Genomic DNA, 17,135 nt, shown 5'->3' on the forward strand with positions numbered 1-17,135 from the left:
CCCTGATTGTGGGTGAACTACAACTCCCAGAAAGGAAGGTCGATTCTCCTCAAACCCCTCCAGTAATCCAATTTCGACATATCAGGTATGTGTGCCCAGTTTGGTCCAGATCCATCAATGTTTGGGTTCACAGTTCTCTCTAGATGTAGGTGAACTACAACTCCCCCAAATCAAGGTAAATTTTCCGCAAAGACCTACAGTATTTGTTGTTGGTCATGGAGGCTCTGTGTATCAAGTTTAGTCCAATTCCATCTTTGGTGGAGTTCAGAGTGCTCATTGGTTGAAAGTGAACTATAAATCCCAGTACCTACAACTCCAAAATGTCCAGGCCAACTCCCCTCAAAACCCACCAGGATTCAAATATAGGCATATCAGGTATGCATGCCAAGTTTGGTCCAGATCCATCATTGTTTGGGTTCATAGTGCGGTCTGGATGTATTAATTTATTTACAGTATTTCTATTCCGCCCTTCTTTCTCACCCCGAAGGGGACTCAGGGCGGATTACAATGAACACATATATGGCAAACATTCAATGCCAACAGACAAACAACATACATTAGACAGACTCAGAGGCATTTTTAACATTTTTCCAGCTTCACGATTCCGGCCACAGGGGAAGCTGTTGCTTCACCGTCCAGTAGTGGCTGTACTTCCTCATTCCTTTCCTCGTGTTTTGCTGGCAATTTTATGGTGTTGTAAATTAGCCTCCCGCATAAAGCGTCCCTAAATGTCCCTAATTGACAGATGCAACTGTCTTTCGGGGCTGCATAGATCAACAGCAAGCCGGGGCTATTAATGGTCAGAGGCTTAACCCAACCCGGGCTTCGAACTCATGACCTCTCGGTCAGTAGTGATTTATAGCAGCTGGTTACTAGCCAGCTGCGCCACAGCCCGGCCCCTGTAGTTTAACTACAACTCCTATGAATCCTTCCAAAGACCGCCAGTATTTTTTGTTGCTCATGTGGGTTCTCTGTGCCAAGTGAGTTCCAGGTCCATCGTTGGTGGAGTTCAGAGTGCTATTAGATTACAGGTGGACTATACATCCCAGTCCCTACAACTCCTATAAATCATGGGAAATTCTCCCCAAACCTCTCCAGTATGTTCAGTTGCTGATCAATTCCTTTGCTCTGTGCCATTGAAAAGAATAGGAAAGGGCGAAGGGAGAGGCAGTGGGCGGAGTCATGCAAATTCCGCACCAATGGAGAGAATAAGGAACACTGGGGTGTCTTTGGTGGAGGAAACACTTAAAATCAAGGATGAAATTGTCCCAGAATGAAAGCCTTCACTTGGGTGGTGGGCAAGATAGTGTTTGTGGACATTGGACATGTTCATTGCGCTCTCTATAACCTGTAATGTCATTGGAGGGAAGGCCATTGGTGTGTCCTGAGTGGTGGGAGCTGAAGCTCTGTGGAAGTGGGAGCTTGTCTGTGGAAGTGGACACCCCGGCCACATACATATTTTCACTTTTATTGGGTGTGTAGATATTTTTGGGCCCCTGGTGGTGGCACACTGTGTTAAAGCGCTGAGCTGCTGAACTTGCGGACCGAAAGGTCCCAGGTTCAAATCCCGGGAGCAGAATGAGCGCCCGCTGTTAGCCCCAGCTCCTGCCATCCCAGCAGTTCGAAAACATGCAAATGTGAGTAGATCAATAGGTACCGCTCCGGCGGGAAGATAAGGGCACTCCATGCAGTCATGCCAGTGGCCACATGACCTTGGAGGTGTCTATGGACAACGCCGGCTCTTCGGCTTAGACATGAAGATGAGCACCAACCCCCAGAGTCGGTCACGACTGGACTTAATGTCAGGGGAAACCTTTACCTTTTTACCTTTAGATATTTTGAGTTAATGGTGTTATTTATTCAGAGAACCTTTGATAACGAAGTAACATGGAAGGGATAGGTTTCTTATGCCACAAAAAAGAAGACCCATTTGAACAGACTTTTTATTCCAAGCAAACAAATATATCCATATGAAAGTAAACAGCCAAACTTTGTAAGCTTTGACAACAAGTTGGTAAAAACTTTTCCAGAGATTGGTTGAAAGTAAACAGCCAAACCTTGTAAGCCTTGAGAACAAGTTGGTAAAAACTTTTCCAGAGATTGGTTGAAAGTAAACAGCCAAACTTTGTAAGCTTTGACAACAAGTTGGTAAAAACTTTTCCAGAGATTGGTTGAAAGTAAACAGCCAAACTTTGTAAGCCTTGAGAATAAGTTGGTAAAAACTTTTCCAGAGATTGGTTGAAAGTAAACAGCCAAACTTTGTAAGCCTTGAGAATAAGTTGGTAAAAACTTTTCCAGAGATGGGTTGAAAGTAAACAGCCAAACTTTGTAAGCCTTGAGAACAAGTTGGTAAAAACTTTTCTGGAGATTGGTTGAAAGTAAACAGCCAAACCTTGTAAGCCTTGAGAACAAGTTGGTAAAAACTTTTCCGGAGATTGGTTGAAAGTAAACAGCCAAACTTTGTAAGCCTTGAGAACAAGTTGGTAAAAACTTTTCCAGAGATGGGTTGAAAGTAAACAGCCAAACCTTGTAAGCCTTGAGAACAAGTTGGTAAAAACTTTTCCAGAGATGGGTTGAAAGTAAACAGCCAAACCTTGTAAGCCTTGAGAACAAGTTGGTAAAAACTTTTCCAGAGATTGGTTGAAAGTAAACAGCCAAACTTTGTAAGCCTTGAGAATAAGTTGGTAAAAACTTTTCCAGAGATGGGTTGAAAGTAAACAGCCAAACTTTGTAAGCCTTGAGAACAAGTTGGTAAAAACTTTTCTGGAGATTGGTTGAAAGTAAACAGCCAAACCTTGTAAGCCTTGAGAACAAGTTGGTAAAAACTTTTCTGGAGATTGGTTGAAAGTAAACAGCCAAACTTTGTAAGCCTTGAGAACAAGTTGGTAAAAACTTTTCCAGAGATGGGTTGAAAGTAAACAGCCAAACCTTGTAAGCCTTGAGAACAAGTTGGTAAAAACTTTTCCAGAGATTGGTTGAAAGTAAACAGCCAAACCTTGTAAGCCTTGAGAACAAGTTGGTAAAAACTTTTCCAGAGATGGGTTGAAAGTAAACAGCCAAACTTTGTAAGCCTTGAGAATAAGTTGGTAAAAACTTTTCTGGAGATTGGTTGAAAGTAAACAGCCAAACCTTGTAAGCCTTGAGAACAAGTTGGTAAAAACTTTTCCAGAGGTTGATTGAAAGCATCTTCCGAAATGCATCCGGGGATAATATTTTTTTTCCCACTAGTCATACAATCCGAGCATTAGAAGGGACCCTCAGAGGCCATCTAGTCCACTTTCTGAACAAAGGCACCATCCGATCCCTCCCGACAGATGGCCATCCGGCCTCAGCTTGAAAACCTTCAAACCCTCAAAGAAGGGGACTCTATCAGTCTATCTGGCATTGTATATTCCACAAGAATTGGAAGAAACCAGCTGAAGCCCATTCGGCCATGCAGAAAGACACCATCAAAGCCTTCCCAACAGATGACCATCAAGCCATGGCTTAGAAACCTATAGAAGAGATTCTGCCAGACTTCAACTTTCTAAAAGAAACTTTCCCCCAATATTCTGGTGGAATCTCTTTTCCTGCTGCTTGAATCCATTGCTCCATTGTGTCCTAGTCTCTGGAGCAGCATTTTTATTGCCAACGATTGTTCCTATTTGGAGAAAAGGAAGGTACCTGAGGCTGCAAGGAATTCTGGGAGTTGAAGTCCAAAACACCTGGAAGGAGGGCTCAAGTTTGCCCAGGCCTGATTGAGAAGGAACAGAATCATTCGGTCACAGTGCTAAAGAGCGGCTCATTTTCAACCCCAGTAAATACAATAAAAAACATACCAAGTTCTTTGAAGATCTAGAGAGTCCCAACTTAATAATACTAAAAGTAATTATGTTTGCAATACAATATGTATATCGCCCGAAAGGGAGTGAATGTGGATGTACACATGAAATAATTTTTTATCACGTTGGATAAAAGCAAAAATCACACAATACAAAGAAATCAATATACAATGCCGGCTTCTGCCACAAGGGTGGGATCAATCGCCAGCCATTGAATAGGAAGACATTTTATTTCAAATACAGTAGAGTCTCACTTATCCAACGTTCTGGATTATCCAACACATTTTTGTAGTCAATGTTTTCAATATATCGTGATATTTTGGTGCTAAATTCATAAATACAGTAATTACATAGCATTACTGTGTATTGAACTACTTTTTCTGCCAAATTTGTTGTATAACATGTTTTGGTGCTTCATTTGTAAAATCATAACGTAATTTGATGTTTAATAGGCTTTTCCTTAATGCCTCCTTATTATCCAACATATTCGCTTATCCAACAATCCGCCGGCCCGTTTATGTTGGATAAGTGGGACTCTACTGTACTGTGATTGCTTTGCTTTGCTTGATTTGGATCCATTAAGGCAATTAAGCTTGCCCTATACACACACTATATATGTATATATGTTTGTGTGTATATGTATGTACAGTAGAGGCGCCCACAGTGGAACCTCACCCATCTCTTGGACTTCATCTGGACATTGTAGCACAATAGCTTACCCAGGCAGGGCAATCACCTCTCCCTGCCCTTGGGGAAGAATCAATTTCACCACCTGCGCCTTTGATGAACGGGACCTCTCGCATCGGAAGGAAATCAGCATGTCTACAGCCAAACCCATCCTCTGTCATTTTTGCATGATTGTATTAATATATGGGGGCCCCTGCTGGCACAGTGCGTTAAAGCGCTGAACTGCTGAACTTGTGGACCAAAAGGTGCCAGGTTCAAATCCCGGGAGCGGAGTGAGCTCCTGCTGTTAGCTCCAGCTTCTGCCAACCTAGCAGTTTGAAAACATGCAAATGTGAGTAGATCAATAGGTACCGCTCTGGCAGGAAGGTAACAGCGCTCCATGCAGTCATGCCAGCCACATGACCTTGGAGACGTCTACAAACAACGCTGGCTCTTCGGCTTAGAAAAGGAGATGAGCACCAACCTCCAGAGTCGGACACGACTGGACTTAACGTCAGGGGAAAACCTTTATCCTTTACCTATGTATATGTACACACAGATATGCAAAATTATATGTTTGTTTTTATCATACCTGATACCGCTCATGGATGTGCATTTGCTGGTTACACTATGTAACACTATTTTCATTCCTGAGTTATAAATGTCATTTCCTAATTGGTTTTATCATAAAAAAAATATGGAAAAAGTTTGTTAAACTGCCAAAATTTTGTTTTTGCCAGCCGCTCCCCTCCCGACACCCATCTCCTTGGCACTACGAGAGGGTTTCATGAGACCAGTAGCTCTCGTTGCAAAGGTGTAGTAATGGTGTGGCCGCTGAACATATTTTAGTTCTTGGGGACCACAGGTTGGGAACCACTGGGATAAATGAAACCACAGGTACACTGTAAATATCATCATTATCATTATTATTATTATTATTTTATTATTATTATTATTATTATTATTGGGATCATTTCCTTCTTCCCTCTAATTTACCTAAAGCAGAACCTTCCTAATATTCATATCTTGGAACTGAGTCTCAAAAAAGTATGTTTTGTTCACTTCTACAAGCCATTGGTGTCCTTACTCCTTAAACCTGACTTTTAGCCACTGCACTATAGAACAAAATATGAAAAAAAATTCTGTTCCTGGTTTGAAAGTGTTATTTCCTGTTTAATAGTGCTGCTGAACTTGCGGACCAAAAGGTGCCAGGTTCAAATCCCGGGAGCGGAATGAGCACCCACTGTTAGCCCCAGCTTCTGCCAACCTAGCAGTTCGAAAACATGCAAATGTGAGTAGATAAATAGGTACCGCTCCGGCGGGAAGGTAACAGTGCTCTATGCAGTCATGCCGGCCACATGACCTTGGAGGTGTCTATGGACAACGCCGGCTCTTTGGCTTAGAAATGGAGATGAGCACCAACCCCCAGAGTGGGTCACGACTGGACTTAACGTCAGGGGAATACCTTTACCTAGTGCAGTCCTTGCTTTGAAAGTAGTAATTCTACTCCAGAAACTGCAATTTTGTGGCAAAAACTATGTTGAGTTACAGGGTTGTTGTATGTTTTCCAGGCTGTATGGCCATGTTCCAGAAGTATTCTCTCCTGACGTTTCGCCCACATCTATGGCAGGCATAGTTGAGACTTGATGAAAAACTTCATTGATCTTCATTGAAAACGATCACAAAATATAATACAGTAGAGTCTCACTTATCCAACATTCGCTTATCCAATGTTCTGGATTATCCAAGGCATTTTTGTAGTCAATGTTTTCAATACATCGTGATACTTTGGTGCTAAATTCGTAAATACAGTAATTACAACATAATATTACCGTGTATTGAACTACTTTTTCTGTCAAATTTGTTGCATAGCATGATGTTTTGGTGCTTAATTTGTAAAATCATAACCTAATTTGATGTTTAATAGGGTTTTCCTTAATCTCTCCTTATTATCCAACATATTCGCTTATCCAACGTTCTGCCAGCCCGTTTACGTTGGATAAGTGAGACTCTACTGTAATAATAATAATAATAATAATAATAATAATAATGGGGCCGGGCTGTGGCGCAGCTGGCTAGTAACCAGCTGCTATAAATCACTACTGACCGAGAGGTCATGAGTTCGAAGCCCGGGTCGGGTTAAGCCTCCGACCATAAATATATATATATATATATATATAGCACCGGCTTGCTGTTGACCTAGCAGCCCCGAAAGACAGTTGCATCTGTCAAGTAGGGAAAATTTAGGGACGCTTTATGCGGGAGGCTAATTTAACTAATCTACAACACCATAAAACTGCTCACGAGGAAAAGAAGAGGAAGAACAGGCACCAATGGACGGTGAAGCAACAGCTCCCCCTGTGGCCGGAAATCGTGAAGCTGGAAAGATGTTAAAAAATGCCTCTGTGTCTGTCTAAAAACTGAATGTTGTTTGTCTATTGGCATTGAATGTTTGCCATATATGTGTTCATTGTAATCCGCCCTGAGTCCCCTTCGGGGTGAGAAGGGCGGAATATAAATACTGTAAATAAAATAAATAAATAAATAAATAAATAAATAATAACATCACACAGTCCTAGACACTTGGGAAGTGTTTGACTTGTGATTTTGTGATATGAAATCCAGCATATCTATCTTGTTTGCTGTGTCATACAATAATAATAATAATTTATTTGTTCGACCAGTCATATGACCATTTCAAAGTGCAACATAAATAAAAACAAGGCAAAAAGGATGGGAGGACAGGCAGCTGACCATCTGTTTGCTGACAAAATCTTATTTTCCTGATCACAAAATATGCTATAGTGGGATGTGCCACATAAGACAAAAGTTTTGGCAGTTTAATAAACTTTTCCTATGTTTCTATGACAGAACCAATTAGGAAATGATATTTATAGCCCAGGAATACTAATGATAGTGTTACATGGTGCTATTAAGCACAGCATCCACTGAGTTCCATTAATGCTGTAAAAAGGGAGGAAAACCAGCCGTGTCGGAATGGTGCACAAATATGACGGACTCCCTTCTCCACCCCCCAAGAAAAGCTCATCATTCCCCTAAATCAGGGGTCCCCAAACTTTTTAAACAGGGAGCCAGTTGATGATCCTTTGGACTGTTGGAGGGCTGGACTATAGTTGGCCACCAAGCAATAATAATAATAATAATAATAATAATAATAATAATAATAAATAACAACAACAACAACAAACAACAACAACAATAATTAAAAAGAGGGTTGGAAGAGGCCCTTTGGGCCATTGAATCCAATCCCTTTCTGCCTTTGTGCACCGAAAGCACAAGCAAAGCACCCCTGACAGATGGCCTCCCAGCCTCAATGTTAATAATAATAATAATAATAATAATAATAATAATAATAATAATAATAAAGAGGGTTGGAAGAGACCCCTTGGGCCATTTAGTCCAATCCCCTTCTGCCTTTGTGCACCAAAAGCCATTAGTATTGCCCCTGACAGATGTCTACCCAGCCTCAATATTAATAATAATAATAATAATAATAATAATAATAATAATAATAATAATAATAATAATAATAATAATAATGGTTGTAAGAGAAGAAGAGGCCCCTTTGGTCATTTAGCCCAACCCCCTTCTGCCCTTGTGCCATGGGGGCCGGATAAATGGCTTCAATGGGCCTTAGTTCGGGGACCCCTGCCCTAAATGAACACCTTTCCGTTTGCAACAGAGAGAGCCCAAGAAATCCTTTTGCTCATGGCCTGCTCCACATTGGAGTAAGCCTTTAAAAAGGGATCTTGGTGCACGACACTTGGGAGGCAAATATGGAGAAACAGGGAAATCTGGGTCGCAGTCTGTGAAAAAGATCCCTCTTCTCCCTTGGATCACGTCTCTGAAGATCGAGGTTTCAAGGGATGGTTTTGTTGAGCTCCGACTCAGCTCGCCCTTCCTCTTCCTTCTGTGCCAGTTGTCCGGCGGCTGCGTCGATCGCGGCGCCCACGATCTCTGCAGCCGCCTGGTAGATCAGTTGCTTGTCTTGCGCGTCTCCAATCCCTGCGTCGTTGTGCCATGTTGCAAATCCGGTTGTCTCCTCGTCGGACGCCAACAACTTCCTCGCAACTCCTTCTTCGGAGTCACAGGCTTTCGGAAGAAGAAGAAGACCCTTCTCTAAAGCCCTGGTTGGAAAGGACGTTGGGGACAACTCCGGAAAAGTTAAGGGTTCCCATTTCTTTAGGGACAAAGTCTCTTCGTTTTCTGAGACGTGGGTTCTAGATGTGTCATGGTGGGACGTCACGATGTTGAGAAGGAGAGTGTCGATATGGGTCATGTCGGTATCTTGGCCATGTATGGTCTTGTGATGTTTGCCTTCTTCATTGGCATCCACCGTGATGGCCTTTCCGTCGCTCTCTTCTTTTCCTGTCTCTGTCTTCTCGTTCTTCTTCCAAGATGTTGAGTTTCCCAATAACTCGCTGCTCAACCAGCCCAAGTCGCGCGTCGCCATCAGCATGCCCTGTCCGCCCGGGTTCTCAGCCAGGTCGCCCAAGTCCTCGTCCTCTTCGTCCACCCAGTAACCGCATCCTCCTCCTTCCAAGTCTTCGTCTTCCGGGGCCGTGTCTTGCACCTCGTCTCCGTTCCCCCCAAGGAGGTTGTAGACCTGCTTCTGGAGGTTCTCCCACTCTGAGATGTTCTTCAGGACCGGGTTCTCCTCCCACAGGCTCTCTTCCAAAGAGAAGCTCTTCCTCTCCTCGACGACGGGTTCTGGCGCATCCTCGTTGGCCGTTCTGTGGATCTCCAAACCGTGCCAGGAGACCCGTTGGCTCCCTTTGTTCTCCAAATCTGGAAATACTTTTGACGACTTTGGTTCCGTGTCACTCAATTCTGTGTCCACTTTGCTATCAGAAGAGGCTTCTGGTTTGACAGGGATGTGAGGCTCTCCATCCTCTGTCGCCTTCTCAATCCTTGGCAGATTGGATCTTTGGACTCGGGACGTAATCGCCGTCCTGAACGTCCTCCACGGCTTGGTTATCCACGAAGCCTCTGCCTTATCCGTCGCCTCCGTCGTCTCCATGTTGTTGGAGATAACTTCCACCGGATGTTGAGTTTCGCTTCTGGGTTTCCACCTCAAAGGAGACTCTCCTTGCGGGTCCGCGGTTCTGCTAAGAGCAGCGACGGGCCCGCATCGTATATTTCCTCCGTAGATCGGAGACGCTCCCGAGCCTTGGGTTGGTTTCTTGGGCCGAGAAGACGTGTCCTTCAAGCACAAGAGTTTCCGGAGTAAAGAGGAGGCTGGTTTTGCTCCTGGAGACCCTTCACTTGGGTCCCGTCCCAGAAGACCTTCTCGTTGGCTTGGCTTCCGGACGGCCGGGATGGGGCTCTCGTGGGCAGCCTCCACGCACAGACGGCTCTTGGAAGCCACCTCTTCCTGGGCGGACTTGGTGGCCCTGTTCTTCTTCCACCAAAACGGACACTTCCCCTTGAAGAACCTGTTTTCGCTGGCAAGTTCTGGCTTGTACGTCGAGACTTCGATCCCCGAAGTTGGATCTTTATCACAGTGGATGGTGAGGTCTCCTTTTGCTCGCTGCTCTCTCATGTTCTCACCGTTTCCTTCCACGGAGCTCTGATCACTTTGGATCTCGTATCCACATCCTTTCTGAGATAGCTTTTTTTTCCAGATCCTTGAGCTTCAATCACTCATCCACAATTCCATCTTTCTAGAGTGACATGGCTTCTTTGACCGTCCAGAAGAAGTCACCTTGCTTTTCCTTCATCAAAATGTTTATCTGGTTTTGAGCGAACTAAAGAATCAAAAAGTTCCCCAAGTTTACCTGAATTGAAGGAACAGTTTTCCTATAGATTCCCAAATAGTAACGGTCTCTATTGTTACTATTGGCACAAATAAGTCTGGTTTTGAGTGAATGGAAGAAGCAAAAAGTTCCTCAAGTTTACGTGAATTAAAGGAACAGTTTTCCTATAGATTCCCAAATAGTAACGGTCTCTATTGTTACTATTGGCACAAATGAGTCCGGTTTTGGGTGAATGGAAGAAGCAAAAGGTTCCCCAAGTTTACATGAAGGGAAGAACTCTTCCTCTATAGATTCCCAAATAATAGTTGACTGTCTCTATTATTACTTATTTGCACGAAAGAGAATGCTGTTTTATTTTTGTCCATTGGGTCTAGAAATTGGAAGAAGATCCTTAATGGTTCTTTGCAACGTATCCTGCGAATACACAAAAAAAGAAAATCCAGGTCAAATTGGTCAGTCGTTGCAAATGGAAATCCCATCTAGCAAACCCCAAAAGATAAAATCATATTTATATATTGTCTGCATATTTGTTTATTTTGAGTTGTATGCTAATGCTTTTATGTTAAGCCGCTTTGAGTCTCCTGCAAGAGAGATAAAGCGGGGTATAAATAAATGTAGTAGTAGTAGTAATAATAATAACAACAATAATATAATTATATATTAATAACAATAACAATAATAATATAATTATATTATTATTAATAATAATATAATTATATATTAATAACAATAAGGCCAAGATCGAAAAATCAGCTGATGACCCAAAATGCAGACTGTGCAAGGAAGCCGACGAAACCATTGATCATATCCTCAGCTGCTGTAAGAAAATCGCACAGACAGACTACAAACAGAGGCACAACTATGTGGCCCAAAGGATTCATTGGAACTTATGCCTCAAGTACCACCTCCCAGCAGCAAAGAACTGGTGGGATCACAAACCTGCAAAAGTATTGGAAAATGAGCACGCAAAGATACTGTGGGACTTCCGAATCCAGACTGACAAAGTTCTGGAACACAACACACCAGACATCACAGTTGTGGAAAAGAAAAAGGTTTGGATCATTGATGTTGCCATCCCAGGTGACAGTCGGATTGACGAAAAACAACAGGAAAAAATGAGGACCTCAGGACCTCAAGATTGAACTTCAAAGACTCTGGCAGAAACCAGTGCAGGTGGTCCCGGTGGTGATGGGCACACTGGGTGCCTTGTCAAAAGATCTCAGCCGGCATTTGGAAACAATAGACATTGACAAAATTACGATCTGTCAACTGCAAAAGGCCACCCTGCTGGGATCTGCACGCATCATCCAAAAATACATCACACAGTGCTAGACACTTGGGAAGTGTTCGACTTGTGATTTTGTGATACGAAATCCAGCATATCTATCTTGTTTGCTGTGACATACAATAAAATAATAATAAATCATTTCTAAGTATCATGGTTCTGAACCCTCACAAAACCCATTTGGACAAGCAGACTTCCACTTTGCAAGGTCGATAAGCTCAGCAGCTTCTTTTTTTTTTTTAACTAGCTTGGATACCCAGTATTGCGTGGATTCTTTGAAAAAGTCAATTTTTTAATTGTACAAAATGCATAAAGTTGTGAACTACAACTCCCACTATGCTGAGTCTGTCCCCTCAGACCCCTCCAGTATGTTGAGTTATTTATGGGGGTTCTGTGTGCCATGTTTTATACAATATAATACTAATAATAATACCATAGGTATAGGTAAAGGTTTCCCCTGACGTTAAGTCCAGTCGTGTCTAACTCTGGGGGTTGGTGCTCATCTCCATTTCTAAGCCGAAGAGCCGGCGTTGTCCGTAGACACCTCCAAGGTCATGTGGCCACTGGCATGACTGCATGGAGCGCCGTTATATACAATATAATATACAATAATATATAATAATCTTATATATTGTATATACATATAATATTGATAATAATGTACTTATTGTATGTACATATTATTTGTAAGCTGCTCTGAGTCCCCTTCGGGGTGAGAAGGGCGGGATATCAATGTAGTAAATAAATAAATCCCTGTATCTACAACTCCAAAATGTCCTGGCCAATTCACTTCAAAACCCACCAGTGTTCAAATTTGGGCATATTGGGTATGCATACCTAGTTTGGTCCAGATCCATCATTGTTTGGGTTATTGCACAACAAGCAGGTTTCAGACCAGGGAAAAACTGTACAGGTCAAATTCTTCATCGGACTGAGTATATCAAGGAAGGCTACGAGAAAGGCTGCATTATGGGAACAGTCTTTGTGGACCTTACGGCAGCCTATGACACGGTGCAACATAGAAAAATGCTGCATAAAGTCTACCATATCACCCGGGACTTTGACTTTACAAAAACCGTCCAGACCAGGGGTCCCCAAACTAAGGCCCGGGGGCCGGATGTGGCCCTCCGAGGTCATTTACCTGGCCCCCGCCCTCTGTTTTATAATATAATATATTGTATATACATATAATATTGATAATAATATTATAATGTAATACAATATAACACTAATAATAATACCATATAATAATATTAATTATATATTCTATATTACATATAATATTACTAATAATATTACAGTATAGTGGTATAGTTCAATATAGTAATATATAATGCTAATATTGTTGCTAATAATAATATGCTAATAATATAATATATTGTATGTACATATAATTTGTAAGCCACTCTGAGTCCCCTTTGCGGTGAGAAGGGTGTGTACAAATGTAGTAAATAAATGCAGTAAATAAATAAATAATAAATAAATACATTTTAGACTTAGGCTCACCCAAAGTCTGAAATGACTTGAAGGCACACAACAACAACAACAACAAAAACAACAACAAAAATCCTAATTGACTTGACTATCTCATTGGCCAGAAGCAGGACCACACTTCCCATTGAAATCCTGATAAATGTATGTTGGGTTAAAATTGTTTTTATTTTTAAATATTGTATTGTTCTTTCATTGTTCTTGTTGTTGTTGCACTACAAATAAGACATGTGCAGTGTGCATCGGAATTTGTTTGGTTTTTTTTTTTTTCAAATGATAATCCGGCCCCTCAACAGTCTGAAGGATTGTGGACCAGCCCTCGGATTAAAAAGTTTGAGGACCCCTGGTCCAGACCCTCTTAGAAAACCGCAGCTTCTATGTGGAGTTTCAGGGCCAGAAAAGCAGATGGAGGAGGCCAAAGAATGGTTTACCCCAAGGCAGCGTTCTTGCACCGACCTTATTTAACATCTTCACGAACCAGCCACAACCACCACTCACAAAGAGCTTTATATATGCTGACTAGCTGTGCCCGGCCACGCGTTGCTGTGGCGAAGTCTGGTGGTCTGGGAAATAAAGTATTGAGGAATTGGTGGTAGGTAAGGTCAAGGGTAAAGGTTCAAACCTGTGGCCTTTCGGTCCAGAAGTTCAGCAGCTCAGCGCTTTAACACGCTGCGCCATCAGGGGATATTATTTCCTAAAGGTTGTGAATATACAATATTTCTGATTGGGTTTTTTTGTTTGTTGGAGGCAAGTATGAATGCTGCTTTAAAGCCTGGCTGTTTCCTCCCTGAGTGAATTTTTTGTTGGGAGGTGTTAGCTGGCCCTGATTGTTTCCTGTCTGGAATTCCCTTGTTTTCAGAGTGGTGTTGTTTGCGATATTTTATGTGCTTCTACTGTCTGTGGCCCTGAGAAATCAGAGGATTTGCCAGACTTTGATGATGGGAATACTTTGTTGGGAGGTGTTAGCTGGCCCTGATTGTTTCCTGTGTGGAATTCCCCTGTTTATTTACTGTCCTGGTTTTAGAGATTATATTGTTCTGCATTATTCTATCCCAGTAATTATTTCATATTAAAGAAGAATCTCACTTATCCAACATTCGCTTATACAATGTTCTGGATTATCCAACGCAGTCTGCCTTTTCATAATCAATGTTTTTGTAGTCAGTGTTTTAAATTCATTGTGATATTTTAGTGGTAAATTTGTAAATACAGTACAGTAGAGTCTCACTTATCCAACATAAACGGGCCGGCAGAACGTTGGATAAGCGAATATGTTGGATAATGAGGAATTAAGGAAAAACCTATTAAACATCAAATTAAGTTATGATTTTACAAATTAAGCACCAAAACATCATGTTAGACAACAAATTTGTCAGAAAAAGTTGTTCAGTACACAGTAATGCTATATAGAAATTACTGTATTTATGAATTTAGCACCAAAATATCACAATATATTGAAAGCATTGACTACAAAAATGTGTTGGATAATCCAGAATGTTGGATAAGCGAGTGTTGGATAAGTGAGACTCTACTGTAAATACTACATAGCATTACTGCGCATGGAACTACTTTTTCTGTCAAATTTGTTGTATAATATGATGTTTTGGTGCTTAATTTGTATAACGATTACCTAATTTGATGTTTAATTGGCTTTTCCTGAATCCCTTCTTATTATCCAACATATTCACTTATCCTGCCGGCCTGTTTACGTTGGATAAGTGAGACTCTACTGTATATTTCTAATCTTATATTATCTGCTCAGAACTGGATTATATGAGGCTCCTTCTTCACAGCTGGATAAAATGCACACTGAAGTGGATTATATGGCAGTGTGGAGTCAAGATAATCCAGTGCAAAGCAGATAATATAAGATTATAAATGGGTTATATAGCTGTGTGGAAGGGCCTTGAGTCTACACTGCCATATAATCCAGTGCAAATTAGATAATCTGTGGAAGAAGCCTAAGTGAGGCCTACATCCGCCTGTCCCCTAACTGAAACCTGGCTGTCCCTTGGCTGGTTGCTAGGCAACCAAGTGGGCAGAGATTAGCCCTCTAAACTGGCAGCAATTGGATAAAAACAATTATTGCTCTCCCTCTAATTAGGACTTTATTTTTCTTTTCTTTTTGTTGTATCAACCCTGAGGCATGGGTGATGGGTTGTGTTGTCAAATTTCGAGGTTGGGGGGGCCTGTAGTTTTGTTGTTTTGTCCACTGCCCTGATGCCATCACTCTTTTATATATATAGATGACCTTGGCCTTACAACACAAGCAAAAGATTTTGAAACAGTTGAAAAGCAACTCACCAATGCCTTGAAAGACCTCTCCAGCTACTACAAAGAGAACCACCTGAAGCCCAACCCTGCCAAGACACAAGTGTGTGCTTTCCACCTACGTAACCGCGAAGCCAACAGGAAACTGAAAGTTACTTGGGAAGGCCAAGAGCTCGAACACTGTTTTCATCCTAAATACCTTGGTGTCACCTTAGACCAGGGGTCCCCAAACTTTTTAAGCAGAGGGCCGGTCCACAATCCTTCAGACTGTTGAGGGGCCGAATTATCATTTGAAAAAAAATACAAACAAATTCCTACGCATACCGCATGTCTTATTTGTAGTGCAACAACAACAACAACGAAAGAATACAATATTTAAAAATGAAAACAATTTTAACCAACATAAACCTATTAGGATTTCAATAGAAAGTGTGGGCCTGCTACTGGCCAATGAGATAGTCAAGTTAATTAGGATTGATGTTGTTGTTGTGTGCCTTCAAGTCATGTCAAACTTTGGCCGAGCCTAAGTCTAAAATTATTTATTTATTTACTGCATTTATTTACTACATTTATATCCCACCCTTCTCACCCCGAAGGGGACTCAGAGCAGCTGTATGTACATACAATATATTATATTATTAGCATAACACAATATTAGCATTATATATTACTATATTGAACTATACCACTATACTATTATATTATACTAGCTGTGCCCGGCCACGCGTTGCTGTGGCAAAGTGGTGGTGGTATTGGTTAAAAATTGTTGTGTAATTTTTATTTGACGTTATTTGCAATTTTTTATTAATTTTATTGTAAGTTATATTTTTATTGATTATATTTTATTATTTTCTTGTATTATTTTTAGATATTTTATGTTATTATAGTATTTTATTGTATTAATTTTTAGTGTTTTTTATTATTTTTTATTGGGTTGCTAGGAGACCAAGTTGGAGGAGCTTAGCCCTCTAACTGGCAGCAATTGGATAAAAGCAATTATTCCTCTCTCTCTAATTAGGACTTTATTTTTCTTTTCTTTTTGTTGTATCAACCTAGAGGCGTGGATGATGGGTTGTGTTGTCAAATTTCGAGGTTGGGGGGCCTGTAGTTTTGTTGTTTTGTGGGTCGCCGTGATGCCATCACTCTTTTATATATATAGATGTAATATATACCATATAATTAATATTATTATATGGTATTACTATTAGTATTATATTGTAAGATAATAATAAGATTATTATCAATATTATATGTATATACAATATATTATATTATTAAAACTGATATAAAATATTATATTATAAAACTGAGGGCAGGGGCCAGGTAAATGACCTTGGAGGGCCGCATCCGGCCCCCGGGCCTTAGTTTGGGGACCCCTGCCTTAGACCGAACACTAACATATAGGAAACACTGCATGAACACCAAGCACAAAGTAGCTGCACGCAATAACATCCTGCGGAAACTGACTGGCAGTGCATGGGGAGCAGACCCACAAGTAGTAAGAACATCAGCCCTGGCCTTGTCTTTCTCAACTGCAGAGTCTGCCTGTCCTGTTTGGCACAAGTCTGCCCATGCAAAGCAGGTGGACATACCCTGTTTCCCCAAAAATAAGACAGGGTCTTATATTAATTTTTGCTCCCAAAAATGCACTAGGTCTTATTTTCAGGGGATGTCTTATTTTTCCATGAAGAAGAGCTCACATTTATAACAACAAAATCAACATTTATTATATACTGTAAAGTAGTTGTCATCACAAACCAGCATAACCAGACAAACTATGAATCCTATCAAGAATTTCTTGTTACTACCATTATTTACATGTAC

At 41.2% G+C, this 17,135-nt stretch overlaps 1 protein-coding gene across 1 annotated transcript in view; it reads right to left on the reverse strand.

Moving 5' to 3' along the window:
• Window positions 1-1,925: 1,925 nt before the first annotated feature.
• LOC134293782 (uncharacterized) overlaps window positions 1,926-17,135 on the reverse strand; it is a 30,095-nt gene continuing 14,885 nt past the window's right edge. The window contains exon 2 of the mRNA XM_062962427.1: window positions 1,926-10,678. Coding sequence (XP_062818497.1) covers window positions 8,368-10,050 — 1,683 coding nt within the window. The 5' untranslated portion in view covers window positions 10,051-10,678 and the 3' untranslated portion in view covers window positions 1,926-8,367. The remainder of the gene's footprint in view (window positions 10,679-17,135) is intronic.

This window comes from Anolis carolinensis, unplaced genomic scaffold, assembly GCF_035594765.1.
Source record: "Anolis carolinensis isolate JA03-04 unplaced genomic scaffold, rAnoCar3.1.pri scaffold_10, whole genome shotgun sequence".
Taxonomy (NCBI): Eukaryota; Metazoa; Chordata; class Lepidosauria; order Squamata; family Dactyloidae; genus Anolis; species Anolis carolinensis.